At 38.7% G+C, this 24,013-nt stretch overlaps 1 protein-coding gene across 2 annotated transcripts in view; it reads right to left on the bottom strand.

Moving 5' to 3' along the window:
- RECK (reversion inducing cysteine rich protein with kazal motifs) overlaps nucleotides 1-24,013 on the bottom strand; it is a 73,641-nt gene that overhangs the window by 39,190 nt on the left and 10,438 nt on the right. Inside the window, exons 2-6 of one of the 2 annotated variants that reach the window (XM_035016317.1) lie at nucleotides 22,175-22,233; nucleotides 19,403-19,477; nucleotides 18,448-18,484; nucleotides 15,586-15,671; nucleotides 14,137-14,184 (exon numbers count right to left, since the gene is read on the bottom strand). In XM_035016317.1, the coding sequence (XP_034872208.1) occupies nucleotides 14,137-14,184; nucleotides 15,586-15,671; nucleotides 18,448-18,484; nucleotides 19,403-19,477; nucleotides 22,175-22,233 (305 nt within the window). Of the gene's footprint in view, nucleotides 1-54; nucleotides 869-14,136; nucleotides 14,185-15,585; nucleotides 15,672-18,447; nucleotides 18,485-19,402; nucleotides 19,478-22,174; nucleotides 22,234-24,013 lie in introns of those variants that run through there. The other variant, XM_035016318.1, reaches the window with a different exon arrangement.

Consider the following 24,013-nt stretch of genomic DNA (forward strand, 5'->3'; position numbering starts at 1 on the left):
TATACTGGAATAAAAATAAAAATAAAAATAAAAAGATGATTCTTATATAATTACCCTGGGAAGTTGGGGGATCTCTATCATTTTAAAGATGAAGAAACCGTTTCCTCAGCAGAGGGGAGTCTGCCCCAGATCATAGAGCAAGTCAAAAGCAGAGCCTGAGACTAGAATTAGTATTTCGAGTTCTTAGATCACTGCTCAGAAAATATCACACTGTGTTAAAGTCACTGTAAGGAAAACAAGAGGCAAAATAAGACAAAACCAAAAAATTTCTTGTTCAAAGCCGTCTGGATATTCAGGGCTTGTCAGCTATGATTAATATCCCTTACAATTGGAAGAGAATGAATTCCTAAAAGAAATAATATGGGCATAAGTAAAAGGAAGATGGAAATCAAGTGCTCTTTTAGTTGAATAGAGATGACTGGCTTTTAATTGTAGCTAAATCACAAGCCAGCTGGACTTTTAAAAGACCAGCTTTATTGACATTTAAAATCTACTTTAAAGGATCCATCTATGTAGTTGTGTGAAGCTATACTGCATTCATTTTCTCCAGTAAATAATATTCTACTGTAGAAATAAACCATACTTGATTTATCCATTTAAAGCAAAACAAAACAAAAAACCCTGACTTATCAAGTCATACAGTATGAATTCTTTCTGTTAGAGATCTCATCAAGCGATATGAGGAGTGAAAACTAAACATTTTTGGTGTTAATGATCTCTTCTAGATCTCTCTTCATCCACGTTTCTTTGTTTGACTTTTTACTTACCTGTTATAGATAGCCATCTATTTTGGTTCAGTGGTTTTAGGAACATTTTCCACAAAATGATCTAAATCAATATTAAAATGCAATCTACTGGGGCACCTGGGTGGCTCAGTCAGTTAAGCGTCCAACTCTGGATTTTGGCTCAGGTCATGATCTCAGGACCAGAAGATCGAGCCCCGAGTTGGAGTGTGTGGGACCAGGTGTGGAGCCTGCTTAGGATTTTCTCTCTTCCTCTCTCTCTGTCCTCTTGCCCGCCCACCCCCCCACCCCACTCCCTTTCTCACTCTCTCTCTCTCAAAAAAAAAAAAAAAAATCAATCAATAAATAAAAATAAAAAGCAATCTGCTACCAAATTTCCAGCCCCCTTTGATTCTCACTTTCTTTTTCTGATAAACCAGTTGTTCTTTTGGGCTTGGCTTTTTTGACCTTGTACCTGAAGGAAGGCGTTTATTATCTCTGTGGCCATCCTGGGTCAAATGGCCTGATTTCCAGTTTTGATACTCTTCCAGTTACTCATACGAGTCTCCAGAGCAGTGGTTCTCAGCTGGGGGTGATTTGCTTCCCAGGGGACATTTGGTGCAGGGGAACAGTGTATGTGCTGCTGGCATCTAATGGGTAGAGGAGGCCAGAGATGCTGCTAAACATCCTAGAAGCACAGGGCAGCCTCTTTACAACAGCAACAAACAACAGACCAAAATATCAATAGTGCCAAGGTTCAGAAACCCTGTTCTAGAGACGTACAGATTTGTTCAAGTTGGGTTTTTAGAAACTTGACCTTACAAATAAAAGAAAACTCATTCTGGAGTTGGCCTGGTGGATCACTTAGCTTCAGGGAGAGATACCAAAGGACACAAAACCTGAAAAATGTCAGAGATCCTCTAATTCAACCCCTTATTTGACCAAAGCCAGAGATGGAGGCCTAAAAAGGAGAAATGCTTAGAACTCTAGCCTTCGCCTACAGGTGGGTTGGCAAACTATGGCACATGGCCAAACCTTGCCTGCTGCCCATTTTTGTAAATAAAGTTTTATTGGAACAGTCACACCCATTTGTTTACGTACTGCATATGGCAACTTCATACTACAATGGTAGAGTTGAGTAGACAGAGGCCATATAAACTGCAAGCCTAAAATATTTGCTATCTGACCCTTCACAGAAAAAGTCTGTCAACTCCTAAGGTAGAAGAAGGGCACAACTCGATGTCACATCCACAGTTCAGAAATGATCCTTAAGCACTTCTGATTTCCTCTTAATGTTCACTGATAGACCTTTTGTGGATAGGTTTGCCTTAACTTATTGAACTAAAAACATTTATATTTCCATATAGCAGTACCTATAGTATTAATAAACACCATTTTATCTCTATTTTTATCTTTATTAATTGTAAGGTTTTAAAGAATGGTTCTTCATTCAAGTATACCAGCATTTGATGAATTCATCAATTCTCTCTTGCTTACTTTATACTCATCACGATTTCAAACTCTGATCCTCTTTGATAAAGATTTCTTAACCTTAGGTAACTGTAAGTAGGCATAAACTATACCTTGGGTAACTATATCTAATGTATAAACTATAGGTAACTCTACCTTTTCACTGCTGAAATTATTGCTGACTAGTGTGACAGGGTTTAAGACATAATCAGTTACACCATTAACTTATAATTTCTTCATTTCCTAAGACATTTGTTAAGTCTTAGCTAAAGCTAATTCTTAAGTCTTGCAAATGTCTGGCCACCATCTGGTGGTGAAAGAGGTAACTGAGGCTTTATACTAACATGGAGCCTCTTCTGACCTTTTGCCATTACTATAAGCTCTGTGCCTCCACACAACAACTCCCTCACTCTGCTCATCTTACTCTAGAATAGATAAAAATGACAGTGTTACCAAGATGAGGGTCTGCCACAACCTCAGAGACCCAAAGAACACAGCAGTGTGCTGGATTGACAGGATCCCGAGAGATCTTCAAATCCAAAAGCCTTCACTATCCAGCTGGCGAGACAGAGATACACAGTAAACAAAGGGCAGAGCCAGGGCTGGAACCCAGACTTTCTCTCATGCCACTACACTGTAAGAAGACTGGATTATTTTTCCGAATGCAGCCAATGCAGGTTGAATTTATGTCCACATTGTAATCTCTTTTTAACATTCCCCTATTTTTAGAGTCAGCACACTAAACTGTGGGGACAACAATCATTTCTTTTTTAAGATTTTATTTATTTATTTGCGAGAGAGAACGAGAGACAGAGAGCATGAGAGGGAGGAGGGTCAGAGGGAGAAGCAGACCCTCCGCTGAGCAGGGAGCCCGATGCGGGACTCGATCCCGGGACTCCAGGATCATGACCTGAGCCGAAGGCAGTCGCTTAACCGACTGAGCCACCCAGGCGCCCGACAACAATCATTTCTTAAGGTTCATATTATTTCTCTTAAAAATATTTGATCATGAAATCTTTCCTCAGGTAGCTACTTCCAGCTCCCTGCCCTACTCCCACTGGCTTTAGAGAACAGCAGCAAGCCCTTCCACCTAGTGTTGGGAGCAGGTTATCGGGGGCAAGCCTGGCAGAAAAACTAAAATACAAAGTAAAATCAAAGTCTAGGGAACCATAGTGATCCTGCAAGCCACAGTGACCCTCCTTTGGGGGAAGAGCCATTGGGGTGCAACTGGAAGGTAGACTCTCCTGGTCCAACCACTTGTTCAGAAGTTGGCTCTGTGGATTTATTTTCTGTCTCTGCCACACATACTTTTCCATTTCTGGGACTCCCTTCTTCCTTTCTAACAATTCTCCATTTGCCCACTTGTCTCAATGATGAGGATGATGAAAACTAAACAAACACTGATCATATGAACCTCATTTAAAAAAAGGGGGTTCATTTTGGATATTTCAATCACTTCTGGACAAAGACCCAAAAGAGCACATTCTATGAACTGTTATTTAATGTTCCCTATTCCCAAGGCTACTAGTTAAAAGTAAAGGAGCTGCTCTGTTGTTAAGGCCTTGATAAATAAAATGTTTCTTTTTCATAAATGGACTGAAATTTCTCCCACTTTGAAGTTTTGCATCTCATATGAGGAATCTAGCTCATCAGATGCTAAGTTGGAGATATTAAATAATTGATCTCTATTTTACTTTATTTTATTTTAAGTAAGCTCTAGGCCCAATGCAGGGCTTGAACTCACAACCCCAGATCAAGAGTCGCATGCTCTACCAACTGAGCCAGCCAGGTGCACCTAAACAATTGACCTTTAAAAACAAACATGTTTTGGGGCACCTGGGTGGCTTAGTCGTTAAGTGTCTGCCTTCGGCTCGGGTCATGATCCCAGGGTCCTGGGATGGAGCCCCGCGTCAGGCTCCCTTCTCAGTGGGAAGCCTGCTTCTCCCTCTCCCACTCCCCCTGCTTGTGTTCCCTCTCTCGCTGTGTCTCTGTCAAATGGATAAATAAAATCTTTAAAAAAAACAAACAAACATGTTTTTATTTAAAAAAAAAACAACATGTTTTTAAATCTCTACAAGATGTTTTTTCTTTGTTGTGGACACCATGGCTTTTTAGTCAAAAAGTTTAAGCGACCAGAATATGTAAAGGATTTAATATCATGATATGGATATTGCTAAACAAGTGACTTTTCAGTTTCTGCCTCCCAAATAATAAATATCATTTCAAGAGTTGGATAAAAACACCTAAAACTGGAAATAAGAATAATAGGTCTAGACTGCTCAAAGAAGTTTGCTCATTATCACCAGTGCATCCAACCAACTGGAAGCAAATTGAAGGGCAAGTAACATCTGTAGAGTAACACAAGGTCTAGGACAGAGCTCAGCACAGTGTTTTGGTAGAATGAGTGCAGTAATCGTCCCAGTTCTTCACATTTCCCTCTATTTCTCTCACACTAACTCTGGACTTAGCCACATGATCTGCTTTGGTCCAGTGGACAGTAGCAAGCTTGAGGCAAGCAAAGGCCTGCACAGAGACTTGCATCTTTCCACTTCCTCTCTTCAGCCCCTATCACCACCACAGGAACATGCCTGAGCTACAGGGCTAGAAGAGACACATGGAAGAGAGCCGAGCTGACTTAGCCAACAGCATCCTACAGAAGCTAGGCTCAGGCTGACCCGCAAGCTGACTGCAGAAGCATGAGTAAGCCCAGCCAAAATCAGCTAAGGTTGGCCAGATCAGAACTGCCTACCTGGTCCTTAGATTCGTAAGAAATGATCAACTGTTATTGTTTCAGGCTATGGAGTTTGGGGATAGTCGCTATACAACATTATTGTGATAGATACAGTATTCAATGCTTTCTGTACTCATTCTGAGAATGCCGAATTCATAGACATTTACACAAGGTTTCCACATAAAACTGCTATTTACTCTGAAACAAAAAACGTTGTGTAATTCAGCTGTCCAGAATGGAAAAAATTTCTACTGAGAAATTCTATCTATAAAAATACTGTTTTTAGCACCTATTTACAGGCAACAAATTTTTGTTCATCCTTTAAGCCTTACCAGCTCTGTGAAGACTTTCCCATTACACTGGGCAGGGTTGTGTGTTTTGTTTTGTTTCCCTTCAGGCTCCAATGTGTCTTATACAGACTTCTAGCAATGGACTTGTCTCACTGTATTGTAATGAACTATTTGAATTTCTCTCTTCCCATGGACTAGCTATGAGCTTCTTACAGACAATGGCTAAATCCTTTCACCTTTGTACCCTGAGAACAGTGCCTGAGACACATTAAGTATATCAAGTTTGGTGTGTTATCAGTTCAGTGAATGTTAAGTGAATGAGTGACAGATGCAAAGACAACTGAGAGGTACACTCTGCCCTAGGAACTCAAGAGTTTAGTATTAAAAAGGGACATGTAAACAGAGAGTTACACTATAAGTTGAAAAATGCTATAATCAAGCCTGTAAAGTGTTTAGAAGTAGCAATTTTATGTGTGTAGAGAGCTGGGCAGGAAAGGTTTCAAAGAACTACCTAAGCCAGAATTTGAGGCTAAGGTGGTTGTCAGTTGGACAGGAGTGCTGGTGTGCTAGGACCAACTTTTGTAGGGGTGGGGGTGGAGGGAAAGTCCTGATTTGTAATATTTGCTGATGTTTGTGGTGAAAATGCCCCCATCATGGCTGTTTTTGAGTTAAAAACTGGCTGGCAAAATTCCTGAGTATTTACCCAACAGTTCTCCCTAGCTAGTAGGAGTTGGCTCCAGCACACCACCGGGTGGGGTAAGAGGATGGATTCCGGGAGAGGGAATTCTAGGTAGAACAAACAGGCTGTACAACTACAACTAACAAAACACATGGTCAATCTGGGAAATTACAAGTAGCATACTGCTCAAGCGTAAAGGAGAAGACCGTCAGTGGCTAGATGGAGAAAAGCTTAGTTTACCAGGTTGAGGAACATGGACTGTATCCTACAGGTGAGCCACTGAAGAGTTTTAAGGAAGGAGTGACATGACCACATCTAGTCTTTAAAGAGATCACCCTATGAGAAGTGGAGAGTAAATAAGGGGAGAAATTAGATAGGAAGGCTCGTTGGGCAGCTACTATAGTCCAGAAAAGTGGTGCCTGAGGTAAGGCAGTAACTGACGATCTGGAAAGGAGACTGACTGAAGATAGATTTTGGAGGCAAATCTTTAGGGCTTGATAGTCACTTATTTGTGGGAGGTGGTGAGAAAGAGGAAGAGTAGACAATACCTCTTAGGCTTTTAGTTTATGTGTCTGGGAGGACTACACTGGAACAATCAAACAAGAAATGTATAAAAAGGGCGCCTGGGTGGCTCAGTCGTTAAGCGTCTGCCTTCGGCTCAGGTCATGATCCCAGGGTCCTGGGATCGAGTCCCGCATCGGGCTCCCTGCTCCTTGGGAGCCTGCTTCTCCCTCTGCCTCTCTCTCTCTCTGTCTCTCATGAATAAATAAATAAAATCTTTAAAAAAAAAAAAAAAAAGAAATGTATAAAAAATGGTAAGTTTTTGTTTTGGATTTGTGTGTGCATGTGTGTGTGTGTGTGTGTGCGTGCGCGTGTGAACATGCACTCGAACATGCACGCACACGCTGTGCAGCAATGGGGTAGAGGGAAGGGGAAGTAGGGAAAGTAACAATCAGTTTGGCTGATTTGAAATGCCCATTGAACATCAAAAGTACAAATATTCAGTAATGACTCAGGACCTCAGAGAAAATGTTTAGCCAAAGATTTTGTAGTTGTCATCACATTGGGACAGTTAAAACTAGGGGAGTAGATGAGATTGCCTAGGGGGAAGAACCTGGCCATTTAGATTAGACCAGGTCACAATCTAATCAAGCTTGATCCAACTTCCCTTTGGAATGATCTCATTCAGGTGACTCCTGAGAAGAAAGGACTAGAAGAGGAAATACACTAGCACAAGGAGACTGAATAGGAGTTATTCCCTTCCAATACAAAATATAACAAAACAAAACCACATACAAATGAAATATAATCAAGGTTTTATTTCTGAAGCCAGTACTGCAGGACCTAATAGGTTTCGCTCTTTTTGGAGCTCATCAGCTGCAGGTAACGGCCCACATCTACTCTGATAGCGGGTCTCAGTATAGCATTTTATCACGGATAAGCCCCCATTCACAGTCTTCTATTTACTATATTCTGCTGATTCTTGGGAGTTTCCTTAGTACTAACTAAAAGAAGCTTTACATCTAGGTCCTGAAGGCTTTGCTCAGGCAAAGTACCATATTATTCTTCTTGCTAAATTCCCCAGAGCTGACTAACTACAACCTAGACTATCACTTGACATACAAGATGGTCTACTCTATTCTTAGAACACTGCAGAACAGATCCAATCACATGAGGCATCAGAGGCCTCTAGCTGTCCAGATAATCCTGCTGGCCCTGACATCCCTGCCTTCTTATCTCTAAATTTTTAGGGCTACTTCTTCATCCCTTTCCTTTATGCTTCTGGTAGTAAATCTAGAATCAAGGTTAATTTGAGAGAAAAAGGAACAAAATAAAATTAATACATAGAAATCTTTAAAGCAGAACATTTTATTGTGACACTTCCTGAGAATACACTGTACAGCCCATGTAGACATATGTAACTATGTACCAAACACTGGCATCCAGGGATATGATCATTTGTGTTACAGGGGGTGGAGGAGAACCACATAAATATATATATATATAATACATATTATATATATATTTAATGTAAGTATATTAAATATAAAATATAAAAGCAAATATGTATATATATTTGCTTTTATACACATAAATGACTTTAGGAACTGGGTGGCTGTAGTACAGGAGGTTGAAAAGAGACTTCTAATTGTACACCGTTTTGAATTTTGAACACATGACGAGAAATAAAAAGTAACACATACCTGAACCTTTGTCTTATGCACTGAGCTGTGTGTTGACAGGATGGTGCTGACAGAACTGAGTCTGAAACTCACAAGGCCGACCACCTTTGTTTTTGTGGTTCTTAGAGCCTCTTTTTAATATCCTCAGAGTCTTAATTTTATCTTAGCATTCTCACAGAACCAGAACCCCAGAACAGAACATTACTTTAGTTTTGTTTAGCAACTGTTTAGTTTAAAACTTAAATGCCTTTAAGATAAAAAAAAAAAAAAAAGTGAGTCCTCACAAAAATACCTCCTACTGCCTTTCCTTTATAGTTTCTCACCTTCCTTAATGAAGTAACATCAAATAACTGGACTGAAAAAAAAGCCAAGAAAGAAATGAAAATGATATTTCTAAAAAGAATATAAAGAAAAACATAGAGGAGGATCTGTGAAAGGAAGAAGAAACAAATAAAAATGTAAAAGTCTGATGAAAATCTGTAGCACTGTATTGCAGTGGCTCACTCAGCAAATGGAAAAGGTATTTATATTTATGACCACTATGTTATAAGAATGGTAGTAAAGCCTGACATAAAGGTTATGAAATAAATTTATGAACCCAAACCTAAAATTTGTGTCATCAAGCCACTGCCAAGTCTCTGGAGATTCATCAGCCTCACATCATGGTAACATGATAACGTATTTATCCTGATATTAAGAAAGAAACTATAAACAACAAAATTCTTTTTTTAATTACCATTTTGGTGGCTAGAAGAAGATATTATTTTCAGCCAACTTGCAGACAAAGACTATGTAAAAAAATTATACTAGACGAGGTGCCTGGGTGGTTCAGTCGTTAAGCATCTGCCTTCGGCTCAGGTCATGATCCCGGGGCCCTGGGATCGAGCCCTACGTCGGGCTCCCTGCTCAGCGGGAGGCCTGCTTCTCCCTCTCCCACCCCCCCTGCTTGTGTTCCCTCTCTCGCTGTGTCTCTCTCCGTCAAATAAATAAAATCTTAAAAAAAAAAAAAAATTATACTAGATGTCTCACAACTCAGAGACAATACAACTTAGTTCGTACTTTGGCTTTAATGAGGCAGCGTGTGCTAGTATGGCTTGCTGATGGTTTACAGCCAGCATCTGTTCAGCTGGTGCCTACGTCATTCCAGCTGTTGAATATTTTGACTATCATCCCTGGTTCTAGTATCACACATCTATGAATCCATGTGGCCTGACCAATACTTCCAGGCGCCAAGGACCACACCTGTGAAAATGCATGGGGAACCTAGAACTGAGCGTGCCCATGACACCTGAGTTATCAAGCCACTGGTTGATAATGGTGGCTCTAATCAAAAGTGTGATTCTATGGGCAGCTTGGGTGGCTCAGTGGGTTAAGCAGCACTTTTGATATCAGCTCAGGTTAGTGAGTTCAAGCCCCGCACTGGGCTCCACGCTGGGTGTGCAGACTACTTTAAAACAAAACAAAACAAGGGGCGCCTGCCTGGGTGGCTCAGACTGTTAAGCATCTGCCTTCGGCTCAGGTCATGATCCCAGGGTCCTGGGATCGAGCCCCGCATCGGGCTCCCTGCTCAACGGGAAGCCTGCTTCTCCTTCTCCCACTCCCCCTGCTTGTTTTCCCTCTCTTGCTGTCTCTCTCCTTCTGTCAAAATAAATAAAATCTTAAAACGAAAAAAAGTGTGATTCTGAAAAAATACTCATCAGTACTGAAGGAAGTACTCTTTCTTAGCTACGGGTCAGAAAAAGAGAACTGCAGAGTTGGGAGATCATTAGCTAAATCTCCCATCCATTGCAGAAATCCCTTCCACAGTATGTGAATCCAGTAAGCCCTTGCTTGAACATCTCCACTGATAGAAAGTTAGATCTCTTTTTCTTGGAACATCTCATTCCAACAGTCTCATTCAACATAGGTAGGGTCCTCCTAATCGGTATCTGTATCCTTCTCTTCTAGGTCCCTAAAAAAGCAATTTCAAAATCCAGCTCTCCACTTTTTTCAACACTTTCTCTTTCATCGAGTTTTCTTTAACTCTCAAGGTTCAAGGGTTACTTCATGGTTGACTTGGGCATGATCTCTCTCCTCCTCTTTAGTCCTGTATTCCTAACTACCTCTGAGATACAGGTCATTACATTTAAAAACACCTAACACTAATATCCCTCAATTTCTTTAAACTCCCTTCCCAACATATATGCTATTGTTGCTGTGTATTTTCTCTTGTTTAAAAACTGAATAAAAGGGGTGCCTGGGTGGCTCAGTAATTAAGCATCTGCCTTCGGCCCAGGTCGTGAACCCAGGGTCCTGGGATTGAGCCCCGCATCGGGCTCCCTGCTCCGTGGGAGGCCTGCTTCTCCCTCTCCCACTCCCCCTGCTTGTGTTCCCTCTCTCACTGTCTCTCTCTGTCAAAAAATAAATAAAATCTTTAAAAAAAAAATTGAAAAATATATTATTTTCTACAATCTGTGTGTGTGTTTTAACTTAGTCACTTTGTATTTTCATCATTCTCATTTTCTTTTGCATCTCAAAAAAGATATTTTACAACTTCCTTTAAGGGTCCAGTATGGCAATTCTTCATTTTTGTTGTCTGAAAATACCTTTAATTTTCCCCTTTCTTAGAAAATATTTTTACTGGATATGGAATTCTAGGTTGATAATTATTTTCTTTCAGAACAGTTTAGGTATCATTCCACTGTCTGACTTCCTCTGTTGCTATTGAGAAATCAGCTGTTAGTCTCCTTTGAAGGTAAGGTCTTTTCTTCCTGGCTGCTTTTAAGATCTTTGGCTATGAGGTGTGTCAGTAATGCATGGAATTTTTTTTTTTTTTTTTAATCCTGCTGGAGATTTGATGGGTCTCTTTTTTTTTTTTTAAGATTTTTTATTTTTTCTTTGACACAGAGAGAGAGAGCGCACAAGCAGGGGGAGTGACAGGCAGAGGGAGAGGGAGAAGCAGACTCCCTGCTGAGCAGGGAGCCCGATGCGGGGCTCGATCCCAGGACCCTGGGATCATGACCTGAGCCGAAGGCAGATGCTTAACAGTCTGAGCCACCCAGGCGCCCCTGATGGGTCTTATTAAATATTGCCTCTGTCCCATATTCTCTTTTCTTCTTCTAGCATTCCAGTTTGAACACTTTATCTCCCACATCTCTTAAACTCTCTTTTAGTCTGTCCTTCTGTGCTGCTTGTCCATATAATTTCTTCAGTTCTACCTCCCAATTCACTAATAATTTTTTTAATATTTTCCTTAACATTATCTACTATTTTCAATCCACCATTAACAAATCCTGTTGATGGATTCTGCCTTCAAATCTCTGATTTATTCCTTAATGCTTGGTTCTATTATTATCATCCTAGTTTGGGGCCTTACCTGCTTTTAGCTAAGTTAGAGGGGTCTGTGGGATCTAAAACTTAGCATGCATACAGTTAAGGCTTTAGCTTTCTAAAATATGAAGTTGTTATGTTGGTCTCCTATTACAGAATTTTCATCATCTCCTTCTACTTAATGATGGGCTGAGCCCTAAAATATCATTTTTCCAAGATCTGGTCCCACGTTGTCTATGCAACTAAGCACAGATTCTCAGCCCCAAACAGGCCTATTTTCTTTCCGTCCCCTGCACAAGCCATGTGCATTTTTGCTAACATGCTTTTGATCCACAATCTTTCTTACCAAAGTATGCCAAACCTTTCAGGCCTTTCTCCTTTGTAAAGTTTCCCCTGATAAATCCCAACATGCTCACTCTGCTTTCTGATTTCCCTGAGCCCTCGTGTGTGCAGTATATATTTTATTTCTTCACTCAAATACAATTCTTCAGTATTTGAAGTTAAGTTATAAGTAGTCTTAGCTAGAATTCTAAGTTAGGTATAACTCCAAAGTTTATGCTTTTCTATTATATAAAACTGCCTCTTACATTCAATAAATAATTGTTGATTTGCATGAGAAAAGGAAACAGATGCTATAAAGTCAGACATAACAATGCTTTACAATTAACTGCTTTATCTTAGCTTGGTTGCAACAAAATTTTTAAACTTTATTCATAATTTCTCAGGAAATCCCCTCAAAAGGGGTTCTGCAGCAGGTTACCAGTAAAGATAAACATTAGCTCCTCCAAATAAAAGTACTTACTTTCTGAATATCTAATCAAACTGCATAAAACCATGCTGCAGGGTAAATGCTAACCCCTATAATTGTAAGCCTCAAGTAACAGCTTACACGTCTGGAAGTTCACTCCAGGGATCACTCCAGTGTTAAGGAAAAGATACTAAAAGCCTAGTTTTATAAATTATTCTTAGGTTGATAAACAACCAGTCCAGTTAAACTAGGTTGTATTACACTGTATTTACCCCATTCACTTTATAACCAATAGTCATCATCTTTGGACTAGACTTCAACAATCATGAGAGTGAATGTTATTTGGGGTTTATAATGTAGAACCTTCCTTCAGCATTAAAGTGCTCATCTCTCTTTTATTTCTAAATAATACATGAGAAATCAAACTGAGCCTTGAATTATCTTGAATAATTTAGAGAGTCAGTTTTTAACAGATTTATATTACATATGTATATTTTTCATATATATCATACTACGTATATGTATTTTACATATATATTTTTATATATATATGTAAAAGAACCCTCTTGGCATGTAGATTTTTGGAAAATAGTTGCTTAATTCTAGGCCAATAAGGGAGGACAGACTGGGAAAAGTAAACTATCCTTAGTATTTCTCTCATAGGACAGCGTTTATCTCTCTTACCTTTCCTGTCCCGTCCTTCATCAACACATACTGGCAGACTTCCTAGGGCAATGCAGAAATCCAGACAAGAGAAGGAAGCACACTAAAATAATGGAGGACAGGCTACAAGAGATGGACAGTGTCAGACATCACGTGGGAGAAAAGAAGGAATTATCACAGTTAGCCACTTTGTTCAAGAGAAACTAAAACTAGTTATTTCAAAGGTAGAGAGATAAGGAAAAAAAAGATCTTTTATTTCTTTGCAGCAAGGCTCCTTTTATTAAGAACAGAGAAGAGTTGCAGTTAATTTGGAAATGTGTCTTCAGAGAAACAGATATAACTTAGCAAATAGTACAAAGGGACAAAAGATAAATAAGATTTTTCCCATTTAAAAATATTAATCAAGAGCTATAATATAGGCATTGAGAAAAGAAAAAAAGGCAGAACTATCATCTAGAAGCTGTTAAGAGAATTGTTCTATCTTTTCCAAGAGAATACAGACTATTAAAAGCAAAGGAATCCCAATGTTATAGATAAAAATGATGAATGAGGAATATGCATGTAAGTACCTTTAACTGCACGGTCTCACACTACGAAGAACAATAATGTCACATTTAACAGTGGAGTTCTAGAAACTGAAGAAAGTAGTCCAATGAGGAGCTTTTTCACATCAGGGACAATCTTCTGTACATATTTGCATGACATGAAATACCTCCTCTACCCCTGCCCTAGGAATTACCTCATCTAGATACAGCGCTTGAAAGACCACCACTGGGAAATAAGAGTCCTTCAGATTTAATACAGCCTTTGTAATTTAGTAATTTTTCTGCCAAATGCAAGAGCTAGGAAAGTTTGAAGCTACTCACACTGGCAGTGCGATTTTGTTTCTTTCAATTAGAGACAGTTTATAAAGAGGGATACCTGGATGGGTCAAGGTATAGGAAAAGAGGCAAAAAAGGATATGGAACCTAAGAAAAACTATTGTACAACCTTGGGTACAACCAGTTGCTATTATGAATACATTATAGGTTAAAGCCTCTGTATATGTGATTTAGGCATTTCTTAAAAAAAATTTTTTAACTTTAAGATTTTATTTTCTTAATTCATGTATAGCTAACAGGGCATTTCTTTAAAATTAATGCTCAATTTCAACAAGTCAATTAAAGTTGTGACACTTCTAAACAAGGTAAATGACAAGGCTATATTTTGTCAAGGCTATATTTTCTGCAAAGTAAAAGGCAATTTAATGTAAGAATGAATTCATTTTTAAATTTTAAGTGGTTTTATCAATTTTGATAATATCTGAATAGTCTATCCAAATTTGTTAAATAAAATGCATACCTCATATTCTTTTCTGCAAACTTTGGAAATATCATTTTTTGAAGATGCCTAAAAGATAACAAATTTCTCCATTAATTTATTATACATGCTATTCAACAAAGGACAAAAAGAACATAAATTAATATATGTTAATTGCTGGTATGGTATTCTTTATTTCATCAAGGAAAATCTTAAGCTCCAATACTTAAAAGTTCCTAAAATACAACAAACAAATTTCACGCAAGTTCTTTAAAACAAACAGCCCCAGAACCTACTCAATATGCTAAAACTTCACTCTTTTATGGCTTTAATCTCACATAATAACAGGTCCTGTTGTTATTTCAGAAACTAGATGACTTTGAAAGAAATGTAAATCAGAGAACGTTTTTCTTAGTTGAATTCCACTCTGTAGCAAATTTTCTCGTGAAGCTCTGCCAAGGCATTTATATTTTGCTTTTTCTTTAACCCTTTATATTCTAAATTCTCATACTGATTTATGAGTCAATCTCCTCAGAAAAGATCCACATGTAGTGGAGTGGGCAACTAAAGAGGGAAAAGGCTATGACAGGCAATTAACAAAAGTTATTTTTATGCAATTCTCTTTATGTCCCCCTAGACCCCTTACAGTTCAAATCCTCTGCAACTCAGCTTCATCTCAATGACTGGAGAAGAGCAGCAGATTGCTAGGCTGTGTGCTATTCAAAGAGTATTGCTCAGACTAAACAGTACAGTGGTCTGTATGAAAGTCAAGACGCCACCATGTCTCGTGTACTCTGGTCCGGAGACCGGTCATTAAAAGAAGAAAATAAGAAAAGGCTTTCCAGCTGTGGTTTCCAGTCTAACTAAATTTTCCAGTTGAGTCTACTCTCACCAGTTGGGAGTATGAGCAGCTAGGAGGCCAGTTTTCCCACAGCACTCTGAGGACCACGATGAAAATACACAGAGTGAGGAAGAACTCAGGGGCCTAACGTGACTTGGACTGGAGATCTATCCAATCAAAGAGAAGTCATAGTTCACTGTTGGAGTCATGCTCACCTTAGGGGCAGGGAAGGGATACAAGAACATGCCCAGGGCAAACCCATGGTGAAAGAGAGAGGGAAAGGTGAACGTTAAATAAGCCAACTGTGTCACCTGCTCTCATCCAACACACTCTAAGTTTACACAACCATTTGGAGCCGACTAAGTATGACCACAGGCAGAGTACAAAAGGCTTCAGTTCCTATAATACTCTTTCCTCTCTCTTGCATGTCAGAGAGGAGAATAAGAAAAGGCTGAAGGCCTTACATGCAGCAGCCGTAAATGAGAAAGCAGCCAGTCTAAAAGAAACTGGTCTACGCAAGAAATGCTAAATTTGCAGCTTTCATGGGTCACCTCTCCAAATGTATGAGGTGGGCAAAGACTAAAACATACACAAAGCTAATACACAAACTGTACTCCATGCTGCTTATGAGCCTGATTGCCCAGTATTACCTGCTTGCATGCTTGTCGACACTCCAAGGTAATAGCCAGTTCACAGCAGCCTAAGCCAACCCAGCCATCAGACTTCTTAAACACACCTTAAAAAACAAAATGTTCAAATGTTTTGGTCATAAGCAGTAACCACCACAAATGGCATGCCAAACTGGTTCATGGATCTCACTAAAAGTCAAAGCAGGTGTCCACAGGAAAACTCGCTCAGATAGCAGGGCCTCAAAATTATTAAGGCCTTCCTCTCACCCTCACTCCCAGTGCTGTCAGTCTTCTCAGAGCCTGCACAACATAATTATCAGGTGCTTTGTTTTTTCTTTCTTTTCTCTGCCCCCCCCCCCCCAAACTCTCTTTAGATCATTCTCACTCTTGGGTAGATAGCATCTCTAGAAGACACACAGGTTAAGGAAAGCAAGGAGAGGCCTTCCTCACTTTTAGACTGTGAATCAGAGGCAAAGATTCCAATTTAACTTAACATGCAAACAAACAAAAAAGGGCACAAGGATTATTACATTTAAAATATTAAATACCTAGAATAGCATTAAACCCATGATACTGTTTAGAAACTGATACTTAGTGAACAGAGAGGACAGAAAGGAACATTTCCTGTAGGCAAGAACTGACTTTGATGAGTACACTTAATTATGGGGCAAAATGACTATTCTGTTTCAATTTATACACAGCAGCTATTTCTCCAGCCAAATTATGGTAATATCAAAAGGTGATGCAATTATAAAAAGTGTCCTAATGCATTTTTTTACATCCACTTTTGCAAGTATAAATGTCAATGAATGACTCCTAGGATAATATTAGGAGACACAAGTAACAATTATAAAAAGAGGAAAGACATATGCTCATAGGCATATAGCACATTCCTCCTGATCTCTTTTCAGAAATACTTTAAGCTGCTTCCATGTAATACATACATCTGCAAATTCACATCTAAATTATTATTATTTACATTTGAAAAAAGTGTCAAGAATTTAATGCAATAGGTAACATAGTTCTCCAAATGAAACTAGGACTTAATATAACAAATAGAAGCATTCTGCTAAAAAAAAAAAAAAAGTAAACAAATGGCCTGCAAACAAACGGCCTCAAAATTATAAACCACCCCAACTGTTAAAACTAGCTAGAAATACTGCATATCATAAGCTTCTGTATTCCTACATGTTTTAATGGTACAAAGGGTAATAGACTTCCATCTAACCCTTTGCCTAGTATAGTTTCCTCTAAATCTCCGCTGCTTACTATTCAGAATCACTCTCGTTTTCTAAATTATTTCAAATGGAATCAATGTTGGTCATAAATTTTGTGAACTTCTATACTATAATACAGTATACTGCTGTTTCCATACAGCTAGTGGCCTCCTAGAAACTATTACTGTCCAACAAGGGTTTATGGTATTATGTACAAAGCACTCCATTAGGTCTTATGTGGGTTATGAAATAGATAAAATATAAGAATTATCCCATTATGGAGATCACATATGAAGACATCTCTATCTATCAGAGATATAAATTATAAATAAATAATTCCAGGACATTAGGTAGAGGGATAATTGGGAGAATAAGCAAGGATATGGGCAATTCCAAGAAGGCAAATAGACCAATTTGTTTGAAATACAAACTTCAAACAGTGTGAAAGCCTTTAGAGTTCAGAGATACATAAAATATACTTCCTTTATACTTATACTTCCTTTTTTTAACCAGGACTGGAAGCTTTAATCCTGGAAGACTGTGAATGTCAGGCTAGGGAGTTTGGGCTTTATTCTGATGGAAGTGGATATCCCCCCTGAAGGGTCTGGTTTTTTGTTTTTGTTTTTGTTTTTAAGGAGCTGGGGAGGACAGCTATGATATGTTGAAAGACCAGCTACAAGGTTGTTACAATATTCTATTCTCAGAGAATAATAATAATGGCTTGAACTAGGAGTAGAGAAAACAGCTCCAAGATTTTACAAGGAGAGAGTCGATGGAGCTAAAAAGAAAAAGCAATCAAAGATAACTTGAGGGATTCTGGTCTAGTGTCATTCATAAGACAGGCACTTATGAGTTTGGTTTTATTTATTTTTTAAAAAAAGATTTTATTTATTTATTTGACAGAGAGAGAGACAGCGAGAGACGGAATACAAATAGGGGGAGTGGGAGAGGGAGAAGCAGGCTTCCCGCTGAGCAGGAAGCCCGACGCGGGGCTCCATCCCAGGACCCTGGGACCATGACCTGAACCGAAGGCAGACGCTTAACGACTGAGCCACCCAGGCACCCAATGAGTTCGGTTAAATTTGTACTTCAGTTGTCACCAGGATGCAGAGATCCATCCTGGTGACGTGTCTAGAAGTCGTGAGTGACAACTTAGATTTGAAGGCTATCTTCCCAGTGCTGACTAGTTAACAGTTCTGGGAAGGAAAGTAATTACCAGGGTAAGTGTGGAGAGAGAAAAGAGGACCACGTACAGGAATAACCAAGGTCCTTCCTGGGGGGGAGGGGGTGGCAGAGAGGGAAGGTACGAGAGGATAAGGTCATGCATGAGGCTAAGGTGGAGTCATAAGGAGGTAGCGGTCACAATATCAGGTGCTGCAGGGCAGTCAAAGGGAATACTGAGAAAAGGCCATAAGATTTAGGTACCATGAGATCTTGGTGCTCTTTCAAAGACCAGTTTCACTAGAATGGAAGAATAGAGACAAGAGTACAGTTAATGATTGAGTGAATGAGAATAAACTATACATTTGAAAATTTGGGTGCCTACAAGAAAGAGAAGATAGGAACTCAAGGGGATACATTAAGTTACGGGACTATGACACAGATTTTATAATCACAAAGTAAGTTTTTAAAGATAAAGTGCTAAATGTTACACTTCTTTGCTTACCTGGCAAAGATGAATTCATACAACTCCAAATTTCAACCTAAAATTGTAATCACCAAAAGGCTTTTATATAACCAGTTCCTAAATATGACAACTTACACAGAAATTATATACAGGTAATTTGATTATGCTTGCCTCTATATAGTCAGTGTTCTAAGACCACACGAGTATCAAGCAGCCATTCAGGGAAGAAAAAATAAAACTGAGATGCAAAAATATTGCTTGCTCTCTGCCCATCTTCCCACCTGAGAGCACTAACGATGAGTTTGGATACTGAGGATGCTTACTGGAATCACTGTTTCTAAGCACAAAGACAGAAGTGTCTGTAGAGCAAGTAAAGGCAAATGTGTCAGTCAGAATTGTTTGATCAACTTTTCCTCCCTCACGTAATGCAAGCCACCACATCTAAAAAGTCGGTCTCACGTAAGCTCATATTCCGTAGCCTGGCCCACCAGTGTCCCAAACACTGAGGATGGCCCAAGCACTGGAGACATTTTAAGTTACATGATTCAGAGAGGCAAGCAATATATCTACAGTACACCAAAAAACGGGAAGATAGGAATAATGAGAAATCACACATTTCCCCTTACCCCAAATTTAACTTTTCAAATTCAAAATAAATACAAGATATAGTTATTATGGTTTTCATAAAATTATCAAAATAATGAGTAAAATTCCAAATTCCAGCTAAATGGTTATAATGAAATTTAAAGACTGTAATACATTTATATTTAATATGATTTTTATATCTACATCATAGGATAAACAATAAAAGATCAAAGATAATATTCTACCAGCAATTTCTGTGATGATCTTTTTAAAATACCTAGTTAAATTTAACATTTTAATTTGATCACAAACTCAAATCATTTTGAAAATTTTCCTGAATCTAGAAGTTAACTCATTAGATGGCTTCATTTAGACAAAAGCTTCCATAGTTAAGTTAAACAAGACCTACCATTGTTTCAGGGCAATAATCTGGGGCTCGCTGTAACAGATGCTTTAGTCGGGATTCACTTTTTGAGGAGAATATCTGACAAAAAAAAAAAAAAAGTTTTTGTGGCATTTTTCTGTAAGAAATAAGAAGAGGTAAAATTTGTTGTCTTCTATACTTATCAGTTGCCTAGAATATTTTCTAACTTCCTTTTATAAATGGAAAACCTTTGGAAAGGTCTAAATTAAGTTGAGGTAACATCTCTTAAATGGTTTGTTAGTTTGGCAAATAATCAAGAAAGTCCATATATGCAAGTCTAGACCCTTTTCTAATGACCAAAAATGGAAAAAAAACACGCTACCAAATCTGTTAGAGGACAAAGGAGAAAAAGAAAGAAAACAGGAAAGAAAAAAAGATAAGTTTATTCTAAACTGTTCTACAAACTACTTTTAGTCAACTGACAACAATGTAAAACAGATTATGTCATACCCTTGATATTAGTGAAGAACAAATATTCACAATAGCATTATGGCATAAGCTTCCATAAAATACCAAGAGAGACAAAGCCATTTTTAATAAAGATGCTGAGGAGCTGACAAGTTCATTCACCAGGCTAACTGGCTCTCTTCCAAATAGAATTTTAATTAATGCAATTACAATTTGATGTCTCAGTAAATTATAAGCGATTATATATGAGATAGAACTTCATGGTTACCTGCAAATAGTCAAGACTGTGAAATCCATGAATGCTAAGGACAATGAAAAAGGATTTATCTCCAGTTAGTTTTAGTAGCCATTTTTTCTCCCAAACTACCAACTATTGTTAATAAGTGACGAGGGCTAGAATATCACCATTTTGCAACCACTAGTGAATTAATGCATTTAGGCAATTATCAATAATGACTATAATGTTAATTACGAAAAGAGACAATCAGACACACTAACGTTACGAGTAAGACCTGCTGAACAAACAAACAAAACCAAAATAAAGCAAAACCTAACCTGAATCTGATCAAGCCTCTTGACCTGTCTCATTAGGTTACTGTTAGCCATGTGTGGCTACCTAAATTTAAACTTAAATCAATTAAGATTAAATAAAATTTAAAATTCAGTTCCTCAAACTCTTTCTCTTTCTCCTCAACCTCTCTAAACACATTTCAAATGTTCACTTGGCACATGTAGCTAGTGGCTACCATCTGGATCACACAGATACAGAATATTTTCATCACTGCAGAAAGCTCTATTGGATAGCTCTGCTCTAAATCTACCTACCAATTACTAAGAAATATAAAGGGAAGGGGAATATATTAAATGGTACCATGGAGTTGCAAATAGCATAATTCAGATTGTGAGAAACTCTACAGGGTAAATGACCAGATTTATTCATCAAATAAGCAAAGTCAGGAAAGCAGTGCTTCAGCTCCCTATGATGACACCATCCAGGAGCCATTTTTGCTTTTAAAAGCTGTTGTTCTTACAATAAATTTGCAGAAAACTTAATTTGCCATAGTGTTTTGACATGAATTCATGTACTCAGATGAGCTGAGTCACTGTCTTGTTTTATAATTAAAGAGTATCTTGCAAAATCTTTCTAAATTCATAATATTGTTTGAGAGGCACCTGGGTGGTTCAGTTGGTCGAGCAGCTAACTCTTGGTTTTGGCTCAGGTTGTGATCTCAGGGTTGTGGGATCCAGCCCCTAACCCAGCATCACACTCCACACTCAGCAAGGAGTCTGCTCATCCCTCCCCTTCTGCCCCTCCTCCCTCTACCCCACCTCCCCCCCGCCCCCCCATTCCATCCCCCCACCTCCGCTCGTGCACGCATGGGCTCTCTCTCTCTCAAATAAATAAATACAATCTTTAAAAATAAATAAATAAATTCGTAATATTGTTTGAGAGAAGTTTTAATTCCAGTTAGGTAGCTCTCTATATTTTAGGAAGTGACAAAATCCACATTACTGAAAACTCTTCAAAAGATACTTGAGGCCATTTGTTCTCAAGTGCCAAGGCCAGAACTGCACAACCAAGATGATGAAAGAAGGTTAAGACTTTATAAACAGGTATTGTGTCTCGGTGGAACTTGATTTAAAAGGCTCAATCAGAAAAATTCAAACCTACAGGAAAGTTTCAAGAACACTCACATAGTCTTCATCTAATTACTCATTATTAAAATTTTGCAACATTTGCTTTAACTCTCGACATATACAGATATTATTGTATTTTGATGAAACATTTTAGAATTCATTACAGACATGATCATTCATTCCAAATCCCAGCATGTATCTCCCAAGAACAAGGACACTGTCCTATGTCACTGTAATACAATCACCAAATTTAGGATCATAGCATTGATTCATTATTATTATAGTTCATATTCAAATTTCACCAATTTATCCCAATAATGTCCTTTATAGCAACCTTTTTTTAATTCCAGGATCCAATCCAAGATTGTATATTGCATTTAGTTGTCATATTTCTGTAGTTCCCTTTAATCTGCAAGTTTCTTAACCCTGACGACTTTGAAGAGTACAGGCTGTTGTTTTGAGGAATATCTCTCAATCTTGCTTTGCCTTATTTTTTCTTCATGATTCAGGTTATATATTTTTGACAGGAATGCTACTTAAGATGCTGTGCTTCTTTTCAGTGCATTATGTCAGCAGACACATATTAATTTGTTTCATTATTGGTGATGTGAACTGTGATGACTTGGTTAAGGTGCTGTCCAGCAGATTTCTCCAAAACAATTATACTTAATAAACAGCTACATAACCTCAACAATTATTATGTATGCTTACCTGTTCACATACATCATGGCACATTTGATTATCCTTTGAATGATTACAACACAGTGCACCTAGGAGAAAAAATAAACACCAGATGTTGCCCACTGTTAAATAAACAAGATGATTAAACTAAATCAGATGGCTACACAAAATATTTATTCAACAGATTATTATTATTCATTTTAACTCAACAAACTTTTACAAACCAAGGACAGTGTTGTCTGAGCACATGGTCCCTGCCCTCAAGAAGCTTGCAGGCTAATAGTGGAGACTGTCATGTGTACTTTCTATGTACCAGAATTTTATTAAGTTTTCTTTAAGCATTATCTCAGTCAATCCTTATAATTACCCTATAGGCTATATTCTATTATTATACCTATAATGTATGACTAAGTGATAAAAAGGCAATGAATTTTGTTTTGGACATGTTAAATTTAAGGTTCCTATAGGACATCCAGATGGAATAGCAGTAAAGTCAGAAATCTAAGCCTGGATTGCAGGTAAAGCCAAGCTGAAAGATCCAAGTTGAAAGTCATCAGCATAAAGGAGATATATGGAAACAAAAGACATTGCCTAGGGAGAGTTTCTAGTAAGAAGTCATCACAGCACCAAATTCTAAAGAACACCAAATCTGAGACATGGGAAGAAACAAGAAAAGACACTGAGATGGAACAGTCAGACAGGTCAGCCTCGAGAGAGTAGCATTACAGAAGAGGGAATAGTTAGTGGCATGTACCAAAACATACAGGTTAGATTGAAGACTCAAAAAAAGGAAATGGATTTACTAAATAGGAGGCCACTTGGTAACCTTCACAGGGTACTTTCTGTGGAGCTAGAAGTGGATGATATTAAGGAGTAAACCAGACGTGCGGAAGTATAAACAAGAAACATTAGCTCTCAATAAGTCTGGCAGAAATGAGAGGGAAGGGGCACCCGGGTGGTGCAGTCAGTTAAGCGTCCAACTCTTGATTTCTGCTCAGGTCATGATCTCAGGGATTGAGTCCCTGAGAAGGGCTCCACGCTCAGCGGGTAGTCTGCTTGGGATTCTCTCCCCCCCCCCCCCCCCCCGCTCTGCCCCTTCCCTGCTCTCTCTCTCTCAAATAAATAAATCTTAAAAAAAAAAAAAAGAAAAGAAAAGAAATGAGAGGGGAAAAAAAGAGCAGTGGTTACGGAAGGATGCAGGATCAAGGGAAGGAAAAACCCTCCATTTGCAGTTGGCCTTTGTCCCCGATTCCTGGGAGGAAGACTCTAACCCTTGGAATTTCTAGAGTAAGAGGTGTTTCTTTGTTATGCTAATGAGGTGACACCCCCCCCAACCCCCAGATAGCTTCAGGATGGGGACTGACATGCCAGATAGACCAGCCATTTGATTAGAAGGTTAGAAGGTTGGGACTTTGAGCTCCGTGATAGCAGCCCAACCTCTAGCAAGACAGGGGGATGAAGATCAAGTTCAACCCATATGGCCAATAATCAAATCAATCATGTCTATGTGATGAAATCCCAATGAACACTAGATACTGGAGCTCAGTGGACCTTTCCTAGGTGATGAAGACACTGATGTGCCAGGAGGGTGATACACACTGATTCCGTGAGGAGAAGACACAAAAGCTCCGTATTTCCTCCCAGACCTCACCCTGTGTGTCTCTTCATTTGGCTGGTCCTCCTGATTTGTATCCTTTATAATAAAACTGTAATCATAACTAGAGCGCTGCCCTGAGCTCTGTGCATCATTCTAGTGAATTACTGATTTTGAGGTGGTCGTGAGAAGCCTGGATTTATAGCCAGTTGTTCAAAAGTGTGGGTGGCCTGGGGACCGCCTAAGTGTGGCTGGCGTCTGGGGTAAGTACTGTC

The sequence above is a fragment of the Mirounga leonina genome, unplaced genomic scaffold (genome assembly GCF_011800145.1).
Source record: "Mirounga leonina isolate KUSES-001 unplaced genomic scaffold, KU_Mleo_1.0 Mir_170, whole genome shotgun sequence".
Taxonomy (NCBI): Eukaryota; Metazoa; Chordata; class Mammalia; order Carnivora; family Phocidae; genus Mirounga; species Mirounga leonina.